We start from the raw sequence: 27,699 nt of genomic DNA on the forward strand, positions 1-27,699 counted from the left end.
AGAGTAACATCACTCTCTCAGTCTGAAAAGCCTTGCAGAGAGAGGTCCTGGAGCCTATGGATGCTTAAAGATGTAGCTTTTATTTTCTTACAAAGAGATATAATTCCTCTAGTTTACAAATCCTCACGTGATTTTATACATCCACAGTTGTGTTGAATAAATGTACGCGTAATAATCGCGATAATCGCGAAACCGTGATTATTTCTCTCACTACAATCCTGGCAAACAAACAGGAGAAGGGCGCACAGCAGTATTGATGAGGTGCTGCTGACCTTGGTAAATAAGTCTAGAAGTAAAGAAAAGGCTGCACACTCATAGCCACAATACAGGATTTATTAAAAGGAATACCGATGTTTCGACCTGGCAAGGTCCTCTTCAGGGATTCTTCACTATAATCCTACCATCAAAATCCATAATTGTACCAGGGTTGTGGTTCTTTCGGAGAGGTAACTTTGGGGGGTGGGAGGGGTAACATTCACTGTTTTTGTCTTATTGACCTGTACATAAATTGGAAAATACCAATAAAGAAACCTTGAACAAAAAGAAAGATCCATAATTGTCCCACCCAGGATTGCCAGGTCTGCTTATTGTAATTTCCCCCCAAGATTTTATTTGAAAATAGCAGATCTACAAGCTCACAACGCGCCGCGATGCGACGCGTTGTGAGCTTGTAGATCTGCTATTTTCAAATAGCTGATGTATGTTTAAAGAGCTCATTTGGCCCATAGTCGTTTTTTTTTGGGCTTGTTTTCCTAGACCTGGTTGCTTGTTTCTTTCACAGAATCTGGCAACACTGGTCCCACCCCTACCATGAACATGCATATTTGGCACAGAACACCATCGAAGGAGCATAAATGATGCATGAGACACAGTGACTTCCGCATGGCAGACCAACCATCCCCACGGTGACACTAACCTGATGTCCAGCCAGCTCAGCATGGGCATGGTGGCAGTGCCCAGCAGCAGCACAGTGACGCAGACCACCAGCAGGGTGGTGCTGAGGATGGAGCGCCTCACCTCGGTGGGTGTGTCGTTGGCTCTGAGGGCCAGAGCGAACGCCACGGCCCCTCTCAGACCTGTGAGAAAGGGCGGGAGGATATTACTCAACAAATGCTTGTGTTGTTTTGCAGCGGTGCAAAGCAACAAAGTACATTTACCCTAGTACTGTACTTGATATGTAATAATTAATATATATAATTTTTTGTAGGTATTTTGAGGTATTTTTGAGTGGTGCCAACCACTCCTATATCTGACTTTGTCTGTGTGTCCGGGTGTATGTCCAATAAACAAACATTGATGACAACATCAATACGGGGCTCATCAAAGGCACCACTCTCTTCACGCAGGGTCTGATTTTCAATTTAGCGGAGTATTTGTGATTTTCAATACTTTTAATTCTATTCCACTACATCTCCGAGGCAAATATTCTACTTTTACTCCACTACAATTATTTGAAAACGTTAGTTACTACTAGTTACTTTGTAGATTATGATTATTTTTACAAAATATTAACCACTTCAGTCAAGCTCACAATAAACACCAGAGAAAAGAGACAGAAAAGGAGCAGACCAAGAACAGAGCCCAGTCAACTACAGGTAGGTATACAGGGTGTAAGTTGTTAAGCATGACCGCACCCATATATCTTTCCAAAAGAACAAAGTTATGAACTGGCTCTTTAATATATAACAGAACAAGACCAACAACTCTGTTTCCACAAGCAGAACTGATTACATGGTGACTTGCAAACATTGCCTGAAGGAGGTAGTTATTGACCAGAAAAAGCCTCGAAACAACAACCAGCAGACTACCTAAACCCAGAAGAATTCCCGGGAAAATCCTGTATCGCCATTAAGGCAAGATTTATGCTCAGTTGCACTCCCGCGTCACACAAATCGTAAATGTGGCTTGCAGCGCGACGCATTGTGAGCTTGTAGATCGATCTGCTATTTTTGGTGCACCAAAACACCGTGCAGAGGTATATCAAGCCCTTTAGAAGCAGATTGTGGAAAACAGAAGACCAAGGGCTTCTCACAAAGAACACGTCTTACATAAGGGGGGTAAAGTGGGTCAGTGAAGCAGTGAGCCATGCGGAGTGTACTACTCCACATCATTTTCTCCTGCATCATCAAGCCAGTCGCTGTTTCAACTGTTAGTCTGGGACATTAAAATAGAACACGCCCCCCCCCGAATAGAAATTACGGAGGGAAAAAAACGAAAGTTTGGGATGAAGGAACAAACTTTGGATTATTGCATTATCTACAGATAAGAATAGCCCTATTGACAAGACTGTGGTTGTGGCTGTGATAAAACTAATGCCTCAGGGAAGCTGCCTCAAGTTGACTTCATCAACACACGCACACACACACCCACGTCTTAGGGGACCCATTCTAAGCATCCTCGCTAATGCCATTAGCTGCAGGCAGTGAAGAGAATGGCATAATTAAAGAGCTTTCATGAGATAAATAGGGGTAAATACGCTCATTTCTGAGTTACTAGCCACATGGTAATAACAAGACTGTTATCACCTCTACAGTAGGACACCAGTCTTTCAACCTTTTACAAGCAACAACATAATCCATATACCGTATTTTCCGCACTATAAGGCGCATCTGAGTATAAGGCGCACCTTCAATAAATGCATTATTTTCATATATAGGGCGCACCGCATTATAAGGCGCATCCGCACTATAAGGCGCACTGACGGTGCGCCTTATAGTGCGGAAACCAAGGGAACCAATATTGATAGATACTGTATATAAGGCGCATCGGATTATAAGGCGCATCCGCACTATAAGGTGCGCCTTATAGTGCGGAAAATACGGTACTGTAAGTGTTAGTTCAAGGAAAGTCACAGCGTTTTTGAGCGCATATTTCATAGCGCTATGTGCAAATGTACAAATTCAAGGGGTTCAATGCACCTCTGTTAATAATACAGACCTCGACTTAAGCATACAGTACCTGCAAACATCATGAAGTGCTGGAAGTTGTGAGGTATCTTGGTGGTACGGCACAAATTGAGAAGGAAAGACAACGGGTAGATGTTGCACGCTCTTGATATGCAGATGGAAAGCTGTATGCATGTGCGGGTTAAGGACAATAACTAATCATTAATTCATTATGACACGTATAGTATACGAGTAAAGCATATGGGCATGCACAGACATGAATATTCACCGGCGGCACGCGTACGCAAACATAAAGAGACATCCAGTACGCACAGTCACGCAGAGATACACACGCACAATAGTCTCTGCATAGCCTCCGTCTAAATCCCAACAGTATTCTGAAAAAAAACGTATGTTTCTATATCAGCGATGCTCAAACTTTTTCACGTCAAGGACCCCCAAAATGATATGTATTTGGCCATGGACCCCCATCTCAAAATGTTTTGTTCCAGGGACCCCCAGAAGCAAAGAATACAGTGAAAAATGTTCGCTTTAAACAATATATATTCAAAGATTTGAACACATTTTCACGATTTTTCAAAAATAGCAGATCTACAAGCACGTAGCGCGGCACTCGGTGCCGCGCTACATGCTTGTATATCTGCTATTTTTGAATAGCCAAAGTGTAAAATAATGCTTTTCAGCTCAAATGGAAAAAAAGTGACATACACACACACAATAGTCTCTGCATACTGTATCCTCCGTTTAGAATGCGAACACGGCCGCATTGGCACCGTACCAAGACATGAAGCCAATCGGGCTCTCCCAGCTGCCTGTCTCTGCCCTCCGCACATACTTTGATGTTTCACATGGGATGGAACAGAATGCTAAGTGTCCTGTACAGCAGTGAAAGTGCAGAGAGGATACCTGTACCACTGACACACACACACTAATGCTACAGTTGGCAAACTGGATACATTTAGCAGCAGCTGCCAGTTCCCTGAATATATATACTAGATGTGAGGGCCCTCACCAGGTTTGCCAGATTCTGGGAGAGAAACAAGTAACCAGGTCTAGGAAAACAAGCCCAAAAGAAGCGACTATGGGCCGCATGAGCACTTTAAACATATACATCAGCTGTTTTCAAATAGCCGATCTACAAGCTCACAACGCGTCGCGACACGTTGTGAGCTTGTAGATCGGCTATTTGAAAATTAAATCTTGGGGGAAAATTATAATAAGCATATCTGGCTTACCAGTGTCCCTTTTGTGCCCATATGGAGATCTCTGTATCTGTCAGTCCCGGTCCCTTTTATTCCCATATATGGAGATCCCTGATGTCATCAGTATATGCCCATATACTGCATAGCATGCCCATATATGGACAGATCGGCGGTTCTGGACAACTGGATATCCATATAGGCCCATATATGGACGTATCGGTCGGATCTGCGGTTGTAGACGACCGCCTATCCGAACGACTCGATGGTGGCCACTGCACTCCCTCGAGTCCTTGCCGTTGCGGGCCTATGTATATATAAAGGCTATATTTAAATAAACAAACTTAGTTTGAGAACTTGTACTGCCTGATCGATACAAGAGGCACAGCTGCTTTTGCATCACAAGGGAAAGGAGATTTTACCCATTCAGCAGTAAGTACAAGTGTGACGTCTGGAAAATGATAAGGGCCCATATCTACGACAGGGGACCTGTGTCTGACAGGGCTATTACTAAAACAGAACTCCCTTGCACCCCGCAGTCAATATTAGAGCCGAGTATGGATTTTCAAAAGCAATATCCTGCTCCCAAAAAACACTCATTTGTCTTTATTGAAGACCCCAGAGCTATTTGAATGGGTGTAATTAACCACTTTCATCTCAGCCTCATTCCCCGTTAAAAACCCATCCCCAAAGTCATTGGTGAGGGAATCAAAGCTAGAGCGATTACAATCTACCGCATTACCAAAGAGCGATTAACGGGATTAAATTGTTGGGGTTATCACATTTTTATAGACAATAGGCACGAGAAGACTTTAAGCTCCATTCATCTGTGTTTGTACAGCCCAGTCCACTTCCAACAGGAGGCTAGCCAGTGCGTTTTTTCTTTCACTGAGCTTTTGTTGTTGGGGCACAATGAGCACAAAGCTAAACAGGCTCGGTGTTCAACTCAAACATTTGCCTCCTTGGCAGCCCTTCACAGCAAACATAGCAGCCGAGGAAAAGGAATACGCTCGGTCAACTCTTTTCTCTGCCACGGCTTTTTTTTGGCCCTCTGGTGGAAGACGGATTGGAATAATAATTGCTGACCATCTGGGGCACTGGCCTGTGAAAGAAAGGCTACTTGGAGCGGTGCCACTCGAGTCTATGCCCGGGCGTAGACCGTGGTCATGTCAGCTCTGAGGCAAGGACAATGGTACCGTGGGTAGCCAGTAGTCCATTACCCTCCACTGGCTGGAGTTGGCTGATCTGACAGCATAGCTAGGAAAGGAATATGTTAGAACCACATACTGTACAGCTTTAATAAATGGTGCACAGTGAAACTGTGTAGTCTACGGATTAGTAAACCTGACTTGTGACCAGAATGTGTCTGGTTTGAAACATGAAGCATTGGGTGAAATCAGGGTGAGGTGTATGAAGCAAGGAGTTGTAGAAGAGAATTCCTACCCACTAGTAAACTTGTTCCCCTTTGAAGTAACGGTTAATGGAGCTGACAAGACGTTCGATAGAGGCGTTCTTTAATGCAGCGGGGAGACTTTGAAGTGCAACAGGTAGCTCTTCAGATGGAGTTTCTAAAACTAAACAAGGCTTAATCTTCAACTGTGACAGGGGATGTCGACTAAAACACTACACATTAAAGCAAACGCTGACTCAATTCAAACGAGTAAACATATTCGTTGCGAGGAGCTCTGCTGGAGAAACCACAAGCACGGTAAATTAAATACCTATTTCTTTATTACAACCTTCCTCAGAGGAGCGACTTAATCTGCAGAGATGGAGATTGCAGGGGACTGAATAAATAGGATCGAGAGGAATTTCCTGAGCTTGCAAAATCAAACTTAAATGCAGTTGAGTTTTGAAAGTTTTCCTAAAAAGGACTAGGTAAATGACTACAGAAACTACATGGAGAGCTATATTCTATCCAAAACAAGATTTAGATTGCAGCTACACCAAGTAATTTGATGTCCCCCATCTGGGACATTTGGTGGGTGTCGACAAAGAGAAGAGAAGAGAGGAGAAGAACGTTCATTCATTATCACATGAATGAATGTCATATCATATATCAGAAAAGGATACAAACGCCCCGCATATGAAGAGGGGTTTGAACACATGGTGTTGGAACGCCAACAAGATGTATCCCATGTAGCTGAAGATAAAGATTTCTCCCAGGAATTTGGAGAATTCAAGGAGCTGTTGATAAAAAAACAAACAAACAAAAAACAAACAGGATCAAAAGGTCAGACCTGAGAGAGAGAGAGTGAGAGAGAGAGAGAGAGAGAGAGAGAGTGAGAGAGAGAGAGAGAGCGAGAGAGAGAGAGCAATAGTCAAACATGATAAACCCAGACAGCGCAAGACACAACATACATTAGCACAACTTCCAGTGTAACTGTTATCAGAAAGTGGACAGGTTAGGGATTACTGGGGATTCATAAAATAATTAATCAGACATTGCATGTGAAGAATGTTTTTTTTTTTAATGAAAATATTCCTGGGTGTCCTGCACTGCCTCCTAGTAGGGGCCGGGGTAAGGAAATCCCCAGGATTTGCAGGGCTTTCTCTCTCCATGGAAGAGCGCATATGTCTTACTGTCTCTGTGCTTTGCCTCTGATCTCCCCAGCCATGTTCAGAATCCTTGACAATCTACTTGTATTCTTATCGCCAAGAAGACCAGAGGCTATTCATAGAGATATTATAAGTCAAAACACTGTATGAGACTTTTGTACACCAGCTCATATGTCTGCTTACAGAAAGGCTATTCAGCTCTCTCAAAAGATGCCGAAATCTATTCAGAGTTAGCTTGTATATGCTGTCTACAACAGTGGTTCTCAAACTTTTTCATGTCAAGGACCCCCAAAATGATGATGTATTTGGCCGTGGACCCCCATCTAAAAAATATTGTGTTCTAGGGACCACCAGAAGCAAAGATTTGAGTTACAAATGTTCGCTTTCAAAAATATATATTCAAAGATTTGCACACATTTTCAAGATTTTTCAAAAATAGCAGATCTACAAGCTCATAGCGCGGCACTCGGTGCCGCGCTATGAGCTTGTAGATCTGCTATTTTTGAATAGCCAAAGTATAAAAGGTCATAATTATTGTGATGCTATATTAACACATTTTGCTGGGTACCCCCTGGAACCCCCTCAAGTACCCCTGGGGGTCCCCGGACCCCACTTTGAGAACCAATGGTCTACAACAGTGCCTAAATATTTAAAATCATCCACTATTTCCATAGGTTTGTCATCAATTTGTACTCGTTGACTTGGTATGTGGAATGGAATGTCATTGCTACAAATTACCAACTCCTTAGTTGTATAGGCATTTATAACATAAGAGCACTGTTGGAACACAAAACAAGTAATGCATCCATATGGTTAAAATTTGATACAGAGTAGCACAAACAAGGCCATGCCATCAGCATACTTAAGCAGATAAAGATCATGATGTCTCCTGCATCTCATTAGTATAAACAATCCTTATGACAGGACACAGCCTTGCCTGGGGTGCACCTGTGCATAACACATGTTCCTTATATAAGCAATCTATGTACATATTCATCACAAGGCCTAAGCAGTATTATGTGTTTTCATTGTAAATTATTAAAGGCTGAATGCATAATTTGAACTGTTATCCATAATTAAAACTTTAAAACTGAAATTAGAGTTGCGTCTCCAGCACTCCGACTGCAAATGTAAGCAAACTATAGAGGTTTGGGCGCCCTCACATCTAGTAGCCTAGGCCCTCACATCTAGAAGCCTACAATATAGGCTATTATTATTATTATATTAATATATATAGTATTATTCCTCAAATACAAACCCCTCAGGTACAGGGTGGCTTGGTGGTTTGGTGGCAGTGGAGTCACAAATGGAGGTGACCATCCTTTGGCAAGGATGGTTTGACGATTGATTTGACCTCTATGGACCCTTTAAAAAAGATTTAGCCCCCAGGTCCCTCCCAAAAATCCCGGCATTTTTTGCTAGACAGCCAAATTCAAAATGGCGCCCGGCGCCGTCTCTAAAAATTAACTTTTGATCTGGATGACCTAGAATCATGTATGAAGGCACTTTTCCATACAAGTCAACCATGAGGATTCCAAATCTGACACAATTTTAATTGTAAGACCTCGTTTTGACTCCGAAATTCAAGATGGCCGACATCCAGTAGAGTAAAAACTTATACCCAGGGGGCAAAGGGGGGTATGCTGCATTTGCCCTGCCATAAAAGGTTGGCCACCAGAAATAATATCTATGACCCAGTAGGATCACAACCTATATGGACAACAAGGTCACCTTGCTGCTGGAAATCCAATATGGCCGCCTCAATATTATCAGAAAATAGCTTTGGCAATAACTTTTGAACCAGATGGGCTAGAAATAAAAACTTGGTGTCTATTTCATGGTTTCAGAGCATGAGAAACTCAATGGAATACTTATCTTTATGATTGGGTGTGTCTGGACCTTTCATTTGCATATTTCCATGGATGGACGCCACGCGAAAATGAGTTTTACTATGACTTTTACAGTGACAGCTGGCTGTTATGGCAAAAAGTCTGCTTTTTAAGCAATATGAACACATTTGGTCAGTTTGAGCTTTAATTTATATGTTGTCAATATGGCTGCAGTCATAAATAATGTATGGTATTACATTTTACCTCAGATTTATTGATTTATAGATCTATAGTTGTGGGGATGATTGCAGAGAAAAATCGGAGAAAAAGCCCACAATGTATCTTATGTATCATTTTAATAAACTAAATACAATATAAACAGACACATGCACACTCCAAGACTTGCCAAAAACTTCAACTTTAGGGCTATACAAATTAACATAGTGGTATGCATTCAAGTAACATAACAAAAGATAGAGTACTTAGTGACAAATAGAGTAAAGGCGGAGTTGAGGTTGCCTACAAAAGGTTCATTTTGACCTCTATGGTGCTGTCTTGCCTGCTTCTAAAGCCAATGATACTATGGTACAATGCTATTCACTGTCACTGTTGTCATGTGTTGCACTGATCTTGCTGCATCATGTCTCTAGTCCCTGGCAACGGCATCCTAAGTAGCATGGAATTGCCTTCTTTGCACGGGAACAGTTTTTCTGGCAGCCTTTGATACAGCTGCATGATATTGCCTTGTTCATTGACACAGGTCAGGCTGGCTCGGTAGATGCAAGGGGGACTGCATTGCTAGCACTGAGAGACCATCCATACTCTGTGAAAGAAGGAATATTCGGCTTGGCGATATGTGCACATTTATCTATTATGGTTGCTAGAACAGCTCTTCTCAGGTGCAGGTCAAAGGCATTCTCTGTCGGGGGCAGCAGCTTTAAGAGGGTTGATCTATTATTGAGGAACTTGTACACTCTAAGCTTACTCAGGTCAAAATCCTCCTGGTGGTCCGCTTTGGATGTATATACAGCAATTGTGAGGTCTCGTGCCTTATTGATGGACGTCATCTGAGAGGGAATCATAAGAGTTTTCACCAAACTCCTCAAGTGCAGAGATCCAGACGCATGATGGCCTTGAACCATGCCTTCTTCCCAGTGAAGAAGGGATAGCTGGTGGTACAGTATCTCTGCCACTTAAACTATGGATAAAGGGCAGGGCACGACACTGTGCGAGCCCCAGTGCTGATACCATTTGATGGATAGGAAGGTATGAATTTTGCTCTGTTCTCACCCACAGCTCTGGAAGGCATCTGAGATGGGTTGCTGCATAGTAAAGGCACATGATGATGATGTCTGTGTCATTGGCATGGATGACAACTCTGTCAACTTTGTCATTCTGGACACTGTACAGGGTGTGGAGTATTATTCTTGTATCAGCCTCCTGTTGTGTGGATTCTAGTGCAGGGACATCTTCAATAGACCCCTCCTTGATCACCACACTCCTTGTCTCTTCTTTAAACCACCCACCCAGGTAAAGATGTGTTGGACCAAGGGCTGACTTAAGTTTCTCATTTTCACACCATTCGTCACAGAGGAAACTCAATAGGTTTGCCTTGTTAGCTGACACAGCAAAAAACTCCTGAGGATCTGGAGCTGTGTAATGCATACTAACTTCATATTCTTTGGTAGGTTTTGGTCAAGCATATCTGTGTTCTTGCTCAGCTGTCTTAAGACTAGGTCCACTGTACCGGTCAAAACAGAAGTGAATGATCTCTGTGCCAGCAGGCATATCATTCAACAGCAGACGTTGGTATCGTTCAGCGATTGTTCCAAATGCTTCACCTTTCAGGAACGACCAATGGCGCATGGCATACATGGCATCAATAACTACTGCTGTTTTTATGTCTTCTGTAGGCAGGTCAGGGATGCATGCAACTTTGGTCTCCTCTTTCAGGACCTTAACAAGGCTTGCCTTGGTACCTGTTCTCATCCTGCCATCTTCCTGGAAGAGGGAAGGGGGGAAGTCACTGCACTCGTGGTTGCCTATAAAGTCAACAAGGTTGAGTTCTCCACCACTGGCTATGATTTGGGTCATGCGCAGGAGGGCAGTGATTTCATTGCTCTTGCCAGGTGCTGAGGTTTTCCCCTTAGATTTTTTAGATTTTGTGTTTTGAGTGTAGAAAGTGTTAAGCTTCATTATGCTTGTCTTCTTCTGTTCACTGGACAGTAGACTGAGAGAACGAGAGCAATCCATGGTCTCGAAGGGCGGATCCAAACCCAGGCGCCCGGAGCAGGCGCGTCCTCCGATGGCTTCACCAATCTATGTCCCCACTGCTGCCTTGACTACCATCTCTGCATCCCGGATTACACGACTCTGACCAGACTCATGGTGTGGGTCTGCCATATTGACAACATATAAATTAAAGCTCAAACTGACCAAATGTGTTCATATTACTTAAAAAGCAGACTTTTTGCCATAACAGTCAGCTGTCACTGTAAAAGTCATAGTAAAACTCATTTTCGCGTGGCGTCCATCTTGGAAATATGCAAATGAAAGGTCCAGACACACCCAATCATAAAGATAAGTATTCCATTGAGTTTCTCATGCTCTGAAACCATGAAATAGACACCAAGGTTTTATTTCTAGCCCATCTGGTTCAAAAGCTATTGCCAAAGCTATTTTCTGATAATATTGAGGCGGCCATATTGGATTTCCAGCAGCAAGGTGACCTTGTTGTCCATATAGGTTGTGATCTTACTGGGTCATAGATATTATTTCTGGTGGCCAACCTTTTATGGCAGGGCAAATGCAGCATACCCCCCTTTGCCCCCTGGGTATAAGGTTTTACTCTACTGGATGTCGGCCATCTTGAATTTCGGAGTCAAAACGAGGTCTTACAATTAAAATTGTGTCAGATTTGGAATCCTCATGGTTGACTTGTATGGAAAAGTGCCTTCATACATGATTCTAGGTCATCCAGATCAAAAGTTAATTTTTAGAGATGGCGCCGGGCGCCATTTTGAATTTGGCTGTCTAGCAAAAAATGCCGGGATTTTTGGGAGGGACCTGGGGGCTAAATCTTTTTTAAAGGGTCCATAGAGGTCAAATCAATCGTCAAACCATCCTTGCCAAAGGATGGTCACGGAACCTCCATTTGTGACTCCACTAGGTCATCATTGGGTTTTGACTATGCTGGTGGGTTATAATAAGATAACACCCTTTACGTCTGTGTAAAAATAAATATATATTGAACCTATGAAAAGTATTAAAAAGCGCTTCTGACAAAACCTCCCAACTCCATTGGATCCTCAAACTGTCCGTCAAACCATGCAACATCAGATGAGAAAGAGCCCCGACGCAAGTCTTGGGTTGCAGACGTCGATCGGGACCCGAGAAAGCCGTTGGGAATAATAGCGTTAGAGCAACATGTGATTCAAATTTGGGGTTGATTGGATGACAGTTCATGGTTATGTGTAAGAAAAAAGGCCCCTCCAACAAATTTTGCAAGCCAATTACATTGTCACTTGACTGCCGAGATCACATGTAACTAATTTGGACGAGATTGGTCACAAAAATAATCATGCTTCTGCAACATTATAGTAACATTTTGAAAATGAACTGATTAAATCTGCTCAGCGTGAGTCGGAGCGAAAAGTTTGTTTGTTATGGACGGGAGGGACAAACTTAGTCCAAGTGAGTGCAACAGAGTCAGAAAAAAATAAAATAAATTCAAATGGGAATGCGATCTGATTTCAATTATGATGTATTGTGTTTAACGGGATATGGTTATGCTTATGAAAGGCAGATCATTGGGAACCCTGTTCAATGCAGCACGCCGCTCACAACAAAAGGATGGAAACCTGTGAGTTGCCTTTGATCTCTCAATCCGTGGTGACATTTATTTAAATGTAGGCTGGTAACATGTACAATTTTCATGCAGGAAGCCCTTGGAGCGGACGAACTGACATGCCACTAGCTGGAGGGGGAAAAGGTGATTTTAATGAACGAATTTGCATCACTGTTGATGGTTAGAGGCTTTATTGTTGTGGGATTTTATTGTTGTGGTTTGTGGACCTTTTCATGTTGTATTTGTGGTTTGTTATATGTGCTATGGTGATAGTATTAGTTATAGGCCTACTTATGGTTTATTGGAACATTGTCAGTTTTATTCTATGGGGGGGATAAGCTGATATGTTTGTTTGCACCATGTAGTACACGTGTTTGTTTATGGTATATTGATTATGATTCTTGATTATGTATTGTATGCTTTTTCTTTAGTTGTCATGTTGAGTTAAATAAAGATCATCATCACATAAACTCATCAGTTGGCTTCACCCTAATTACCACAGCTGAGTCCGCTACAGGAGGATTAGTAAAACGTTGTTTTGAATCAAAATCTAAATTTAATTATATGGAAATAGGCGTGGTTGTGGCCAATGTGCGTCATGATCCAAGGAATCCAGGGACATTTTGGTATAGGAAAATTGGTGCTATGATATTTTTCACACGTGTGTGCCGCAACACCTGTTCTGACAAAGTTTTGCGTTTATAATGATAAAGGTGGGCAAGTGTAATGCCCGGGATTCGGTATTAGGCTTTTGATCATCAGGGAGAGGCTTTGAGCCACTACTGCTACACTCATCCCCCTTTTGACCTCCTTCCACCGGGAAACCCGATCCAGGTCACACGGCACCAATGTAGCGCCTGGGAATCGAGCCCGGGTCTCCCGCGTGGAAAGCCAACATCTTAACTGTTAGGCTCAGTGTTGTATGCTCAATTGGAACGTGGTTGCACTCAATTTTAATGACGTCACGCACACGTCGCTTAACACCTACACTACAGGTCACACAATGGACAATTCATATGCATCTAGGCTCATATTCCTATGTTAATTCACCTGGTGTGAGTCGGGAGCCTTTATAAACTTTGTTCAGGTGTGAATTTAAAGTTGTTTTAAATCTATGCATGTGCCTGCGCATGCTCCTGTTCAAATGCATGCGTGCGTGCAAGGCCGTCCCATGAGCAATGCAACCCTGGTTAGGCTAAAGGTGAATTCCCCCTTGGTCAGGGGAGATATTAGGGTTTTGCTCATCAGGCAGAGGCCCTCCTACTGCTGCTACACAAGCACAATAACGTGGTCTTGCCTATAGGCAACCACACTAATAAAGGGACTAGGGACTGGCTGATCAATTAGAATGTTAAGAATCGGTTTATGTTTTAATAAAACGGCAGCTCAGGCGCTGACGTGATTTATGCCCCTTTGCAGCAGTGTCTCTGCCAATGAGTGTAGCTCAAGGACATACAGTACTTTTAGCTACTTTTAGTTGCATTTAGCCTCAGGAGTATTTTCCTTAACAGTCTCTCCATTCAAGAGTTTCAAATTTGTTTGTTTTTTAAGTAGTTACAGTATCATAAAGCTGACACGCTAAGACTTGCAGAGTGGAGTTCGAACAGAGAGCTAACAGTTTCTTTCTTTTGGAGCGAGAGGAGAAGACTGGATTGTTGAAAGGGACAATATCGCTCTTTCTGGTTCAGTGGTGATGATAGGATTGCCTGACCATAGCCCACAACCATTATACCATTCCTATACATGCTGAGGAAGGCTTGACGCCGAAACGTGTCAGTACAGTATGCCCGTGCCTTAATTAATCAAAAAGTACCAGAAGGACTTCGGAGTGCTGGCTATTATTTTCTTATCACAACTGATACTTGCCTACCAGGCCTCATAAACAGCTTGGTCCTATACTTACACTGATGACTCTAGCTATAATTTGGCAGGACAAGCTAAATATAATGATATGTATTGAAAGATAATTAAGATATTTCTGTGTTCTGCTTTACTTCTTTTTAGGTATTCCGATCAAATACATTGGCTATACTGACTCAAAAGAGCTCTTAGATAAAAAAAAACATCCACTTGAATAAATGTCTACTTTCTCCTCAAAGCCCTGCTACCATAAGGACAAGGGCTGCAAAGAAATATATTACCCCTGCTCTCTATTCAACCAGTGTCGGCACTCACTAAATCCACTTGACTTTGCCTTTGAGCCGCAGCTGCACGTTTATGCTGTAAAAATGTAGATAAAAGCATTTGACCAAACAAACAAATACTGGATACCACACTTTACTTTAAAAGCAACTGCTTTGATCGAGCTGTCATTTCCTTTTGAAAAGGCTTTTTATGATGAACAGTGACCTGCAGCCCGGCGCCGACAATGAATAATAAATGCGTAAATGAGTATATATATGCATGTACAGTACACCTCTATCTATTCTGCCTTCCTTGAAGCTCGCTGGTATCATTAGACGCTATGTTGAACTGCCAGTCTGCACAGGCAGACAGCGAGATGGAGACGAGGCCTCCCACTGGACGTCTCCAGTGCTAATGGTCATTCATGAGTATGCACAGATGCACACAAAAGAAACACAGGAACCAGAACAAAATAATTTACTCTTATATACCATAAAGGAACCTTTAACAGATAAACACGCGCACACGCACACGCACACGCACACACACACACACACACACACACACACACACACACACACACACACACACACACACACACACACACACACAGAAGGAAAGCTATTTGAACGGAGCAAGTAGAGAATAAAAGCCAGTTTGTAAACAGTGGTAATTAAGCTTCTCCTCTGTCTACCTGCTTGATTCTGGTCTTGCCCTCCGAGGACAGATTGCAGAGAGTGTACCGGGCCTGGCCCAGCCCGCAAAACAGCACCGCCACAATACCTGACATGGGGAAACAAAGAAGCACAGCACACATAATAATGTCAGTGTCATGAGTAGGGGCAGTATAGAGGAACAAGGACATAGGAGTGCTGCATGGAGAAAGGGGTGCTCAATATATGATTAGTGCATTGTAAGCAGTGTTCTCACACGAACACATTATACAATGGGACTGCACACATGATGTGTATGCCTGTGCACATACTCTGTGTGTGTGTGTGTGTGTGTGTGTGTGTGTGTGTGTGTGTGTGTGTGTGTGTGTGTGTGTGTGTGTGTGTGTGTGTGTGTGTGTGTGTGTGTGTGTGTGTGTGTGTGTGTGGTGATTCTGACAGAATTTTGTAACGGAGGCAGCTTCTCATGTTCAGAACATGCAGGCATTACTCTGGTGATCAGAGTATGAGTTTTTAATGGATTCTGTGTGAGCCACTAATAGCATCCCGGAAGATTCTAGAACTCAAAAGGAGGCAATTAAGGGAGAGCTCAGTTCGTAAAAAACTGAAAAGTTCGATAAACAGACTTCCAGTTCAGTCCAGACGTTTTTATTTATTTTTCAAACAATATGTATCTGATAATTTGCCAATTTACAAAAAAAAGGAGGTGAAAGTTTCCATTCCCAATAATACCATAAATCCCGTAAGCTATCCGTGTTCTCCTGGTGAAATGCAAACACAGAGCAAAACAAAGCATCCTAAAAACATCTGCATTCTGCTCCTCCTCTTTCTCGCCTTTGGTTTAGAATGTAACATTTTATGACAACAGTTCATACCAGCCCAACCCCATAACACACCCTGAGTCCACCCTCTGTCTACGTTCCACTGTCTCCCAGCTGTGCAAACATCTCAAAGCTGTCCAGTATCCTGGCCTTTCAGGCCAAACACCACACCTCACCTCTTCTAACCTCACCTCCACACACACACACACACACACACACACGCAGGCAGGTACTCACGCCCGCGCCACGCGCACGCATGCATGCACCGAGTAGGAGAAGGACATGACACTGTGAGTAAGGTTCGTACTAAGGACTGATAAAATTGCTTGAGAGCGTACCAGAGTCATATCAGTGAGGGCGGTGGGGGGTGGACGACAACAAAAGAGCGAGAAGAAAGGGACGCAGAAAAAAGGAGAATAGTGTGACCTGGCTAGACCTTGAGTTGGAAATTGGAAACACACGCAAGTAAGAAGGGAGGATCAAAACACGCTTACTTTGTTTGGGGATTCAATTTCACATGGAGCGCTTTCAGCTTGTGATGAACAGCTATATATGACATCCACTTTGCTGTCAAAGAAAAGGGGAAATTGCCATCATAGGACAGAGGACAAGGCCAGCGGTAATGAACAAGGCAGCAGAGAAAAGGACTGCACTTATAGAGCCAGTACCTGAGGCCAGTCCATTACACTGCTTCTTTGTCCCATTGATCTGACGCCGTAATTCCCAGTAATTCACACTGTCCTTCAACGCCACTCTTCCGTGAAGTCTTAACAGGTTGTGCTACCACTATCAATTTTTTTTCTATTTCTACTTGCGTTTACTGGGCTGGCAGGTTTGCGTAATATGGACGCAGGGTATAGCGCATCATTCACCACGTGGCACGCCACACGCCACACATAAGGGCTCCCCAACGAAAAGGATGTCAGTTGGGCACCTGGGCACTGGTGGCAACAGATGAGATGCATACCACGGTGAGCGGCTGGGAGGCAGGGCACGAGATTAATGACGCCAGCGCTCCCTGTGAGGTTCGGGGTCATTACGCGCACCCTTGCTAAACTCCAGCAATTAGCAGAGACAGAGAGAGGTTCAATTACCAAAGGACACGAGGGAGGACTGCCATCGCTCACTGCATCCCCTTCGGATGAGCTATTGCTTCAGCATAAATGGGCCATTAAAACCCATAGGAAGACGTGGCCCTCTGCGGATTCATTGTGCAGCTTGTGCAGATGAATATTGAGAATTGGAAATTGTTATTTCTTGTGATTTATTGAACAGGGCAAAAAAAGAAAATATGTCAGCATCAAAGACATAGTATAGCTAGATTTCAAGTCAGGTCCATCTTCTTGACCTTCAGTATTCATCTTAGCTATACCGTACAGTTAATTAAGTATAAACAGCTGCAGGAAGAGTTGTTGGACAGTCGAAATGGAAGTGTTAATACAAGGGTTCAACTGAGAGACTGAGCAAACTGTCATTCATTACATTCCTCACCTATATCACCTCATTGGTCCTGCTCCAATCACATAGGCTGAGCTGATTGGAGCCCCTTTTAAGCCATTCAATCCTTGTCTCACTCAAGCTCTCTGTTCAGGTCACCCACCACCTCCCCGACCCCGCCCAAGCAGCAGACACCACCAGGTTGGCCCTATGTATGGGGGGCGGGCTCCTGAAGAGCCCTCTGCCTTTAGCAGGCATAAGATCTGATCAGGACGGATCTGATCTGATCTGATTCTTCTCCTACGATGGGGCCCGCGCCAAAGTGTTCTAACATGTCAAATATAATTGTATTCATAAATACTACTGCATTCATGTCGTCATCATCTGCATTCATCAATAAATATCATTGCATTCATTTCGTGTGTGTGTGAAGTCTCTTCTAAGTTGAAGCAAGACAATACAGCCATATACCTGCGTTGCTGCCCATGCACTCTTAATGAAAAGCAAACCGTTTTTGAATGCCTCTGGGACATATGAGAATAATCAAATCCCTAATTGCGCGGTGCACTCTAAATAATAAACAGCAGCAATGCCAATAACAATACCACACAAAGTTCCGTCTGGGATACAATGTACCATCTCAGCACCGGACACAGAATTAGGAGGCGTGTGCTTTATAGACTGGGAGTTGGGGTCTAATGGAGAAAAGGTCAAGATATTTAATTAGAACGGTCTTCTCCTCCACATGCCAGAGGGAGCGCTGCCAAGGATATAGAGCGACTCCACCACACCGCTGACTGTGTTGAATACCAACCGACACATTGAGGTCGGCACTGGCAGCAGCAACACTGACGTATGCATAGTATGTATGAGACATGTATATTTTATAACTATGTCATGACTCCACAGGAAACTAGTAATTGACACTTCAGTGGCAGCTTTAAAGGCTAATCTTGTTTTTCCAAGCACAGAATGAAACAAATTTTCACATAATAATGAAAAAACACAGTCACAGCGGTGAATTCACGAAGCACACTTTTCTTTTCCCGGGCAGTAAATGCAAGGTGGGAATACAAACGCACTGGAGGGCAGGGCAGGTCATCGATAATACATGAGGCCAGAGCAACTCTTCGCTTTACAAGAGACCCAGACTAACAGCTAGGGCAGGAATGCTATTATTGCTCACCGCTATCTCTGGGCCCCATCTTGAACTATGAGACTGAACATGCTGAGACTGAGGTGTGTGTGTGTGTGTGTGGGGGGAGGGGGTGAATCTGAAATGGAATGAGTTATGGGGTTTTGAGATGGAACGGTACATGTAGCCCCCTGTAGACCGAGGCAATGACCTAATACTTTCTCATCTCCACACTATTGACTCGCTATAATGCCACAAGGACTATCAGAGGGTATGTGTGTGTTCCTGTGTGTGTGCGCGCGCGCGTGTCTTCGTCTGTGTGTGAATGAAACTAATTTTTCTCTTTAATATTCGGGCCAACGGTTGGATATGGGACACTAAACATTGTTCTGCTCGATATCGGCCCCATCAGAAGAGGTCCCGTCTGTGGGTTTTCTATCAGGTAACTGCACAGATGGCTATGTCAGGAATCTGGACAAGAGGCGTACATCTCTCACAGCGCTGCAGACAGCACGGTTGACAGCAATGAGCCCACAAACAGCAGAGCTTGCCAACCCGAACAGGCACCGACGACAGCGATGATGCAAGTCTGGGCATGCTGGTATGAAGGGACATCCACGAGGAGCCGGTGCACCAGCTTTCAGCAGGGAAAAAATGACTTTTTATCTCTGGCCTTCGTCTTTGTCACAGATGTCAATTCTTTTTTTACCTCCCCAATTTAATGATTCCCCTTGAACAATGCACTATACAGCCTTTTGGGGGTGGATGAAAATGATTACATGCCTCCTCCGATACAACATGGAGTCAGTCATGTAATCAAGAGCGAAACGTGTGCGAGTGTTCACGCCATCTCTCCCAGTTCCGCTTCCAGTCAAACGGGTGCCCGAGGCCAACCAATAGAAGTCACCACAGTGCAGCGACAAAAAAACTCCCACGATCACCTGCTGGCTTCCCAGCAGTGAGCACCGCCAACTGTGTTTGTTGGCCAAGCAGGAGGCACTGAGGAGGAATCCAATACCAGCCTTTGCGGTGGCTGGCGAGCACTTTACCCCGTGGATTTTAACTCTGACCTCCGATATTCCCTCATCCTGATGACAAACTAGAGTGGACACATATACACTGGTGCAACCGCATAGAGTAGGCAGGTATTTTTTACTTTACTGGAGTATTTCACATTTTCAGTACTTTTACTTCTACTCCACTACATCTCAGAGGCAAATATTCTACTTTTACTCCACTGCAATTATTTTAAAACTTTAGTTACTAGTTGCTTTGTAGACATTTCGGCCATTTTTGGCATTTTGTGGGTTCAAATCCACCGTGGTGCATCCAGCTTTATAGAGCGTCTATATACAAACACAATTGGCTCGTGTTCGGGGGAGGGAAGCCGGGCGGGGAGGGTGATATTTGTCACTGCCTGTACTCCTACGGGCCGGGGGCGGCACCTGTCAGCAGTGTTGGGCGGAGGCGTCCTCCTGGAGGACTGCTGTTGTAGGATACAACAGCAGTGACAACACACAAATGTGTGTGGGGAGGAATTAATTGGCATAATGACTAAAAAGGGGTAGAAAGGTCATGCAAAGTGCACTGTCATGCTAAACTAGTAAAAAATAGTCAATGTACAAGCTCACAACACAATGCATTGTGAGCTTGTAGATATTATATTTTCACTATTTCCAGAAATAAAATGGAAAGTGAATGTGGTTAAGTGTGTCTGTGGGTTTTAAAAAATATAAACCAATGAAAAGTATTAATATTAGCTTGTGACGGTATATAACACGCAAACACCTTACCTGAAAGCCCACAGGCCTCGGCTGACAGGAAGCTGCTCCAGGACAGCAGGAAGAGGAGTGATGTCTCCAGCAGTGGATTCTCATGCAGCGGAGCAAACTTGGTGAGGTGGAAGGGACAGTTAAGGTCAAAACGGGATGAAAATCACTCAGTGTCCAACAGTGTGTGTGAATCAGGCCAACATATGTGAGCATAATTCTACAATGTAACAGAGACACAAGGTTATACTTATAGCATTCCAACATGCAAACGTGAAATGCTCAGGCCTCGCATCGTTTTATGGCTGCCTTATGCCTTACGTGAAGCATAAGGCCGTTTCAATTCATTCCCTATGGAAGTCACATGGTTTGATAAGGCTGACTTGCCTTATGGGGGGGGGGTAAAGCCAGAGAGCAGCAAGGCAAGTCAGTTTTATCAAACGTGACTTCCAATAAGGAATTCCAGGGAATTCATTGAAATGGCCTTATGCCTCACGTAAGGCATAAGGCAGCCATAAAACGCTTGTTTTAACTGTGTGAGGGAGGCCCTAGGAATACACTGGATTGTCTCCTCAGAAAACAAAACAAAACAACACGCACACACGCACGCAGGCACGCACGCATGCACCCCCTTAAGTGATCCGGTGCTGACTGGCTGTGTTGTTGCCAGAGCCAGGGGAGCTACAGTGTAGAGTTACCCTCCAGTTTTTAATGAGTTCATTTTAAGGGAGTTCTCCAGTACATAATCAAGTCCAGATCTAACTTATGCCTCTCCACTGTCCCACATCCCCTCTGGCAACGCTCCCTAAGCAGAAACCTAGGGCCCTGTCTCGGAGCAAGCCAAACAGTGTTCCACACTCCAGAATCATCCTGCGCTGAAACTTTTTGTCTTCGTAGTAATTATACACTATAAGTTGAAAGCAGGACAGTGGAGGTAAACATTTTTCTGTTACACAGGGTTGCTCACCGCATGCCGCCTTTGCCATGCATCAAAGTGTCTGGGGTGGGTCTTTGATCTTCAGCTCTCTTTTCTTTTACTTCTCATAAGAAAACCTCCCTGCTGGCATCTAGCGGGATGTGTAGACAGTAGTATAGACACAGTACAAACAGCTTCCAGATCGTGCAAGCCTTCAACTTTTAACGAGGACACGTGTGTGGTTTGTGAGGTGTGAGACCATGGGGCCATGCTGGGACACAGAAACCCATGTTCTTTGTGCTGAAAAACATAAATACATAAATAATAATAATAGTAATAAATACAAATAAATGCCCCACTTTCTTTCAGAATATATTCTTAAAGCAAGCCCCCTCATTTGCCAGAAAAAGAACCTTGGGGGGTCTTAACTCCAAAAGTTAAGACTTGCATGCATCTATGTTGAAGTTGAGAGCCCCCCCCCCCCCCCCCCCCCCCCCCCAAGCTGAAGTTCTGTTAGAAACTACTGTGCATTGAGGCGGCACATGAATGAAAGCTAATAAATGCTCATTTTGTGCTTTGCTTGTCAACTGGAGATTATTCACTGTAAACAAGCACCGCGCTCTGCCTCCCAAACCCTCCTCTTGACGCGCCTTCATTTTTCACACTAAGGTCTAATTACTAGGAAGATCGGAGACAAACGCCGGACAACAGCGCAAGTCGAAACCTCATCAGAGGCCGCTGCCTTGATTGATGACCCCTTTCGCGTAGACGGCAGCCATTAATGTCACAGGAGCACTTTAGGCACAGCCGAGTTGCTTATGTTGATAAAGCTGGTACAGTAGGATCGGGTGGGGGGGGGGGGGGGGGGGGGAGTGTTACAGAGAAGCAATTACTGAAGGGAGGAAGTGGGGAGATTGCAGCGGATGCTGAGGTGATAATTGGGTTTGGGGTGCCGGTACTGCAGTGGGAGGGGATGCAAAGGATATGAGGGCAGTGATGACTGTGAACAACAAGCCCAGGAGGAAGGAGCCTGCGAACACTGCAACAAAATGGCCTGCGGAGAGGAAGAAGGCACGGGTGTCAAAGAGGTGTCCTCCCCCCATCAGGCTGTAGGTGGCGATGGCACTGTGGGACACAGATTCATGAGAACAATCAGAAAAACACGACACACGATATGCATGCAAGCACACTAACCATACATCACGTCGTGGCTCCTGTTACAGAGCAAAGAAGAAACAGTAATAAAGTAAACAAAATAAAAAATAATATGCACATTGAAACATTCATGTTAGGTTACAGCTCTGAAATGAGAGATGTCATCAGAAATATGGTGAGCTACATTCCTAAATATACGCCAGAACAGAACAGTGGGTATAAATTCACATGCTTATTATGCTGAGCTAAGCCTCTAAGTACAATTTATTGGAGTCATTTCAGAGAATGTGCGTCCTTCCTCTGAGGTTGATTCCCTCCCCTCTTGCCACTGCAGAAGAAAAAAAAGAAGAGTCCTTGTTGAATTACTGTTCACTTCAGAGAGAGGTCCCACAGATGTTAGAGGGGGAAAGCAGGGGAAACACTACTGTTGTTTGCAAAGAGAGTAGCATTGTGCTATACACATCATCACTATAAATATTTACTTTGTGGCAGAGGGGGTGGCCGTGCGGGGGGGATTCTGCATGGAAGTCAATGAGTTCAGACAAGCCATCACAGGGAGAAGGGAGAGAGAGAGGGAGAAACAAGCAGAGACAGGCACCCTTGTGAGCGGCTGATTGAGCTGGCTGACTTTCCTGAGATGACAGAACTTCTTAAGCCCCCCCACTGCTCCCACGTACTCCCTTTGGATTAAAGCTCCCTTTTTAAAATGGATGCAAAACTTTTCTTGAGTCAGCTGAAGGTAATACTGTACTTCTCTGTCTGGGAGACGGATGAGAGAAACCAGACAGGGACTGACTTTGATGCGCCTTCGACTGAACGCGTCCCCCATGGACAGCGAGATCAGCACAGCTTGAGCAACCTTGTGTCGAAACAGTTGAAAAATTAACCTGTAAAGCGTCTCCACATTTCATAATGTCAGTTTTAAATGAGCCATTATATGCCACAACATGGCTTAATCTTCATAGCGAGACGGGGGGCGATCAATCAAGCTGCCTCTAATGAGCTCAGCAAGCTGAAACTGTTACCCTCTTCACACATAAACAAAACACAAGAACTTGTTCACACATTTAACTCAGCCACTAGCTTCTAAGTGTGCAAGTGATGCAGGGTGACCTTTCAGGGATGTTTTCTTTAGGCCATGTGGGACCGCTACGTCCCGGTTCGAGAATCTCCAGATGTCAACAGAAGACCTGGCTGAGTGGAAGCCCAGCGGGAGCAGGCAGGCGGAGCGGGGCAGTGCACTGGCTGGAAGAGGGCACGTTAGCGTAAGGCCGAGCTGCGGCGGGTGCTCGTTAAAATTCCAATGGCCGGGGCCCCGCGTGGCTCACTAATAAGGGCCGGCTTTGTGTGCGGGGACGGGGCGGCCCGGCGGCTCTGGCCAGCCAGTCAAGTGACAGGAGATGGCACAGAGGCTAGTCACGCTACCCCGAGAAGAAACACTGCACTATCTGTGTGTCCGTATAGGAGGGGGGGGGGTTTGTCTCCTCTGGCTTCAATGGGCAGGGGGATAGAAGCCAGCGCTTGAGTACAGCCCAACAATCTGTGCGCTCGTCTCCTCTTATTCTCTCAATCTGCCTGCCTTTCCAAGCCCATTTGTGTGTGGAGAGAGAGAGAGAGAGAGAGAGAGAGAGAGAGAGAGAGAGAGAGAGATCCATATGCATTTGCATGTCCACTAGGCCAGTGTGTTGGTGTGTGCTGGTACATGACACGTGTGTGCACGTGTACCTTGTTCCCCGCCAATGTCCATTCCCCCTCCGTTTGCTCATCCCTGCATGTGTGTTTCCCTCCGTCTGTTCAATTGCCGATGTTAAACAGAGCAGACAAAGGCAATGGCGTGCGCCTGTGTGTGTTGGTTAGTGAGCAAGGCAAGATATAGACATTCATGTGCATTGAGAAAGCAGTGTAAAGCGTTTGCAAGGTGACACACCTTCCCCTCTGTTTCAGCCAGACTCAGCGTAGATGATTGTGTATTCTGTCTGAAGTTGACAGCAGCTAGGTGGATTTTGTTATCTGTTATTCCTCTGCTCTTGCTGAGAGCCTTGCTGCCGAATCCCTTAATGAAATGCTGCCACACCGTTGTGTACCGATCCCATGCTTTCCTTAAGCTGGAAGCATCCAGCGGCTGTTTGTTTGGCTGCGGCTATGCATTGAAATAAGCATTTAAAAACATATTTTATCAGTGCGGATGTTCCCTTTTTTATGTCTCCGCCGCCGGCATCCATTCATCCCAGCCTTGGTTGGATTCAGCATCCAGCCCCAGACACAGGCCCAGGTGGTGATAACTGATGCACTCAGGCAACCCACTTGAAAGAAGAAAGTGAAAAAAATAATCCCCGGGCCGAGGCCGAGGTCGAGCCCAGAACCCAGACAGACTCACTGTGTAAGGACAATGGCCACGCCGTCGTTCAGGACGCTCTCACCAAACAGTAGGGTGTATAAGTCTGGGTCCACGTGTAGCTCTGACAACATGCCCAACACTGACACTGTAAGACAAAACAGAAGTTAATGCTATCATACCGCTAGAGACTGAGCACCGAGACGAAGAAGACAGAAGAAAACTTGTACGTGTACATGAACACCTTGGGGAGGTCAAGCGATAACAAGACAGTTCGGGCCGTCATTATTAGACCATGAAAGACGGAAAGATATAGTATAAAAGAGAAATCTGAGTCCAGCGCTGACAGGAAGCCAGGCGCTGATACTGTCAAGACAAAACACATCACTGAATACTACTGAAGGATAAAAGAGATACTTTAACGGGGAGACAAATACAGTCGTGTCAGCTGTCTGTGGACCATCATTTCGCTGCCAAAATGCGGAAACTAGTGCCATTTTTACAAACCATTTCTTCTCCTGCCAAAAATGACAGAAACCAAGGCAAACACTGCTCCAGTGTTGTTAATAAATAATAGACTATAACATGCAAATGGAAAATGGTGCCAGTATTCAGAAAACAAAAGGCTGCCCAGGCAAATTTAAGACACTCATCTCAATATAAAAAGGCTCAGAACAGAAATTGGGGAATGGAGCATACAGAAATACCATTACCGCTTTTAAATGGCGATTGTTACTGTGGGAAATTGTCTGTGAAAACCGAAGACAGTCGACGGACAAGAAAGTCCTACTGTATGGACATGGCTTAAATGGGTACAAATTATTTGCCATCAATTCTATGCCATAAAAAGTATGGTGGGAATATTTGTAGTTTTGTAGCATTTTCTGAGTGTTAAATCATATATTTCTTCCACGTGCAAATAATACTGAAGTTCATTGAGTTTTATGTTTGATTTCAAAAGCAGAGTTACCTGTTCATTTAGTTATGAGTCTCATGAGTCAGTATTAGTGTGCATATTATATCATTTTCTGTGTATGTCAGGTACACTGTAAAATCTGGAGTATTATTAACTGAAGTGTAAATGCGTAAAATGGATCTAAGTTAGTTTGTACGAGTCAAATTAACACATTTTGGACTGTGATTTTACTGTGTGTATACTGCAGCCTTCATAAATCACAGCGTGTGATAATCTGGGACTTATTGAGTTCAGACATTCTAATTACAGCTAATGAGGCCAGTACAAAGGCAAAGCTGGGGAAAGGAAGTTCAGTCAAATAAGTAATCTGACATGAAATCCTTTCACTTTTTTTTTTAAAGCAGAGCTGAAAAATGTTTATGTCATTTATGTTATGTGGCCACAAGTGTACTACATACATGTAGTCAGTGGTGCAAAAAGTACTCACATGTTTTAAGTAAAAGTATACAAAGAAGTCCGGAATTCAAAATGTACTTGAGTAAAAGTGTAAAAGTATTGGCATCAAAATGTACTTAAAGTACCAAAAGTAAAAGTACTCATTATGCAGAATGTTCCATTTCAAGTTTTAAATGTATAAAAATCGTTTGAAAAAAGCGGATCTACAAGCTCACAATGCGTATGGCCGAAATGTATAGGGCTGAAGTGGTTAATGTATATTTTGTAATAATAATCAAAATCTACAAAGTAACTAGTACCTAAAGTTTTCAAATAAATGCAGTGGAGTAAAAAGTACAAAATTTGGATCCGAGATGTAGTGGAGTAGAACTAAAAGTTTTGGACATACTCAAGTAAAGTACAAATACCTCAAAATTGTAAAAAAGTACAGTACTTAAGTAGATGTACTTAGTTACTTTCCACCACTGAATGTAGTATGAGCATTTCTGCCGTGGGCAAAGCGGCAGTGCTCAGCGTCGGGCAAGAGAACAGTTATAATGCCAGGGAGTATTAAAGGAGAAGGTTAGAGTTAAGACTCTGCAGATGATTAAAACGTCCAGAAGGAGCCAATTAAATGTAATGCAGGAGAACCACAGGCAGAGAGCTCCACACTTTAACCCAATAAGACCGGGAACGTGTGTGTCATTTTAGATTTCAGCTATAACCATTATTTTATACTTTGGCTATTCAGAAATAGCAGATATACAAGCTCACAGCGCGGCAAAGAGTACCACGCTGTGAGCTTGTAGATCTGCTATTTTTGAAAAATCCTGAACATTAAATTTGTGCAAATCTTTGAATATATATATATTTTTTAAAGCGAACATTTTTAACTAAAATCTTTGCTTCTGGGGATTCTACAAATGTCTTCTAAATCCTACTGTTTTTTGAAAAACGTATGTTTCTATATCAGTGGTTCTAAAAGTTTTTCATGTCAAGGACCCCCAAAATGTATGTACTGTATGTATTTTGCCACGGACCCCCATCTCAAAATATTTGTGCCAGGGACCCCCAGAAGCAAAGATTTGAGTCAAAAATGTTCCCTTTAAAAAATAATATATTCAAATATTTTCACGATTTTTCAAAAAATAGCAGATCTACAAGCTCATAGCGCGGCACTCGGTGCCGCGCTATGAGCTCGCGGCACTCGGTGCCACGCTATGAGCTTGTATATCTGCTATTTTTGAATAGCCAAAGAAATCTTAAAATGACACACGGATGCGTTCCCGGTCTGAATGGGTTAAATAATGCAAACTCCTCACTGCTCTGCAGAATAGAGAATCTCTGGACATGCAAAGGTCGTGATGAGATGCATTTGTTTTGGTTGATATTAGCGTCCTGGCTGTTGTTGTATAATAGCCAATTTCTCCAGTAAAGATTGTGTGTGTGTGTGTGTGTGTGTGTGTGTGTGTGTGTGCGTGCGTGCGTGCGTGCGTGCGTGCGTGCGTGCGTGCGTGCGTGCGTGCGTGCGTGCGTGCGTGCGTGCGTGCGTGCGTGTGTGCATGCGTGCGTGCGTGTCTCTGTCTGTCTGTCTGTCTCCACCTAGACTGAAAGAACGAGCCCAATCGATGGTCTTGAAGGGCGG

General features: G+C 43.9%; 1 protein-coding gene across 1 annotated transcript in view; it reads right to left on the bottom strand.

The window, feature by feature from the left end:
- The window catches only part of LOC311039112 (sodium/hydrogen exchanger 9-like), a 123,515-nt gene that overhangs the window by 71,526 nt on the left and 24,290 nt on the right, over positions 1 to 27,699 (bottom strand). Inside the window, exons 6-12 of the mRNA XM_084048753.1 lie at positions 24,746 to 24,851; positions 22,173 to 22,338; positions 20,322 to 20,451; positions 15,159 to 15,247; positions 6,179 to 6,292; positions 2,959 to 3,070; positions 917 to 1,076 (exon numbers count right to left, since the gene is read on the bottom strand). Coding sequence (XP_083904879.1) covers positions 917 to 1,076; positions 2,959 to 3,070; positions 6,179 to 6,292; positions 15,159 to 15,247; positions 20,322 to 20,451; positions 22,173 to 22,338; positions 24,746 to 24,851 — 877 coding nt within the window. The remainder of the gene's footprint in view (positions 1 to 916; positions 1,077 to 2,958; positions 3,071 to 6,178; positions 6,293 to 15,158; positions 15,248 to 20,321; positions 20,452 to 22,172; positions 22,339 to 24,745; positions 24,852 to 27,699) is intronic.

This window comes from Gymnoscopelus microlampas, assembly GCF_963454915.1.
Source record: "Gymnoscopelus microlampas genome assembly, chromosome: 22".
Classification (NCBI taxonomy): Eukaryota; Metazoa; Chordata; class Actinopteri; order Myctophiformes; family Myctophidae; genus Gymnoscopelus; species Gymnoscopelus microlampas.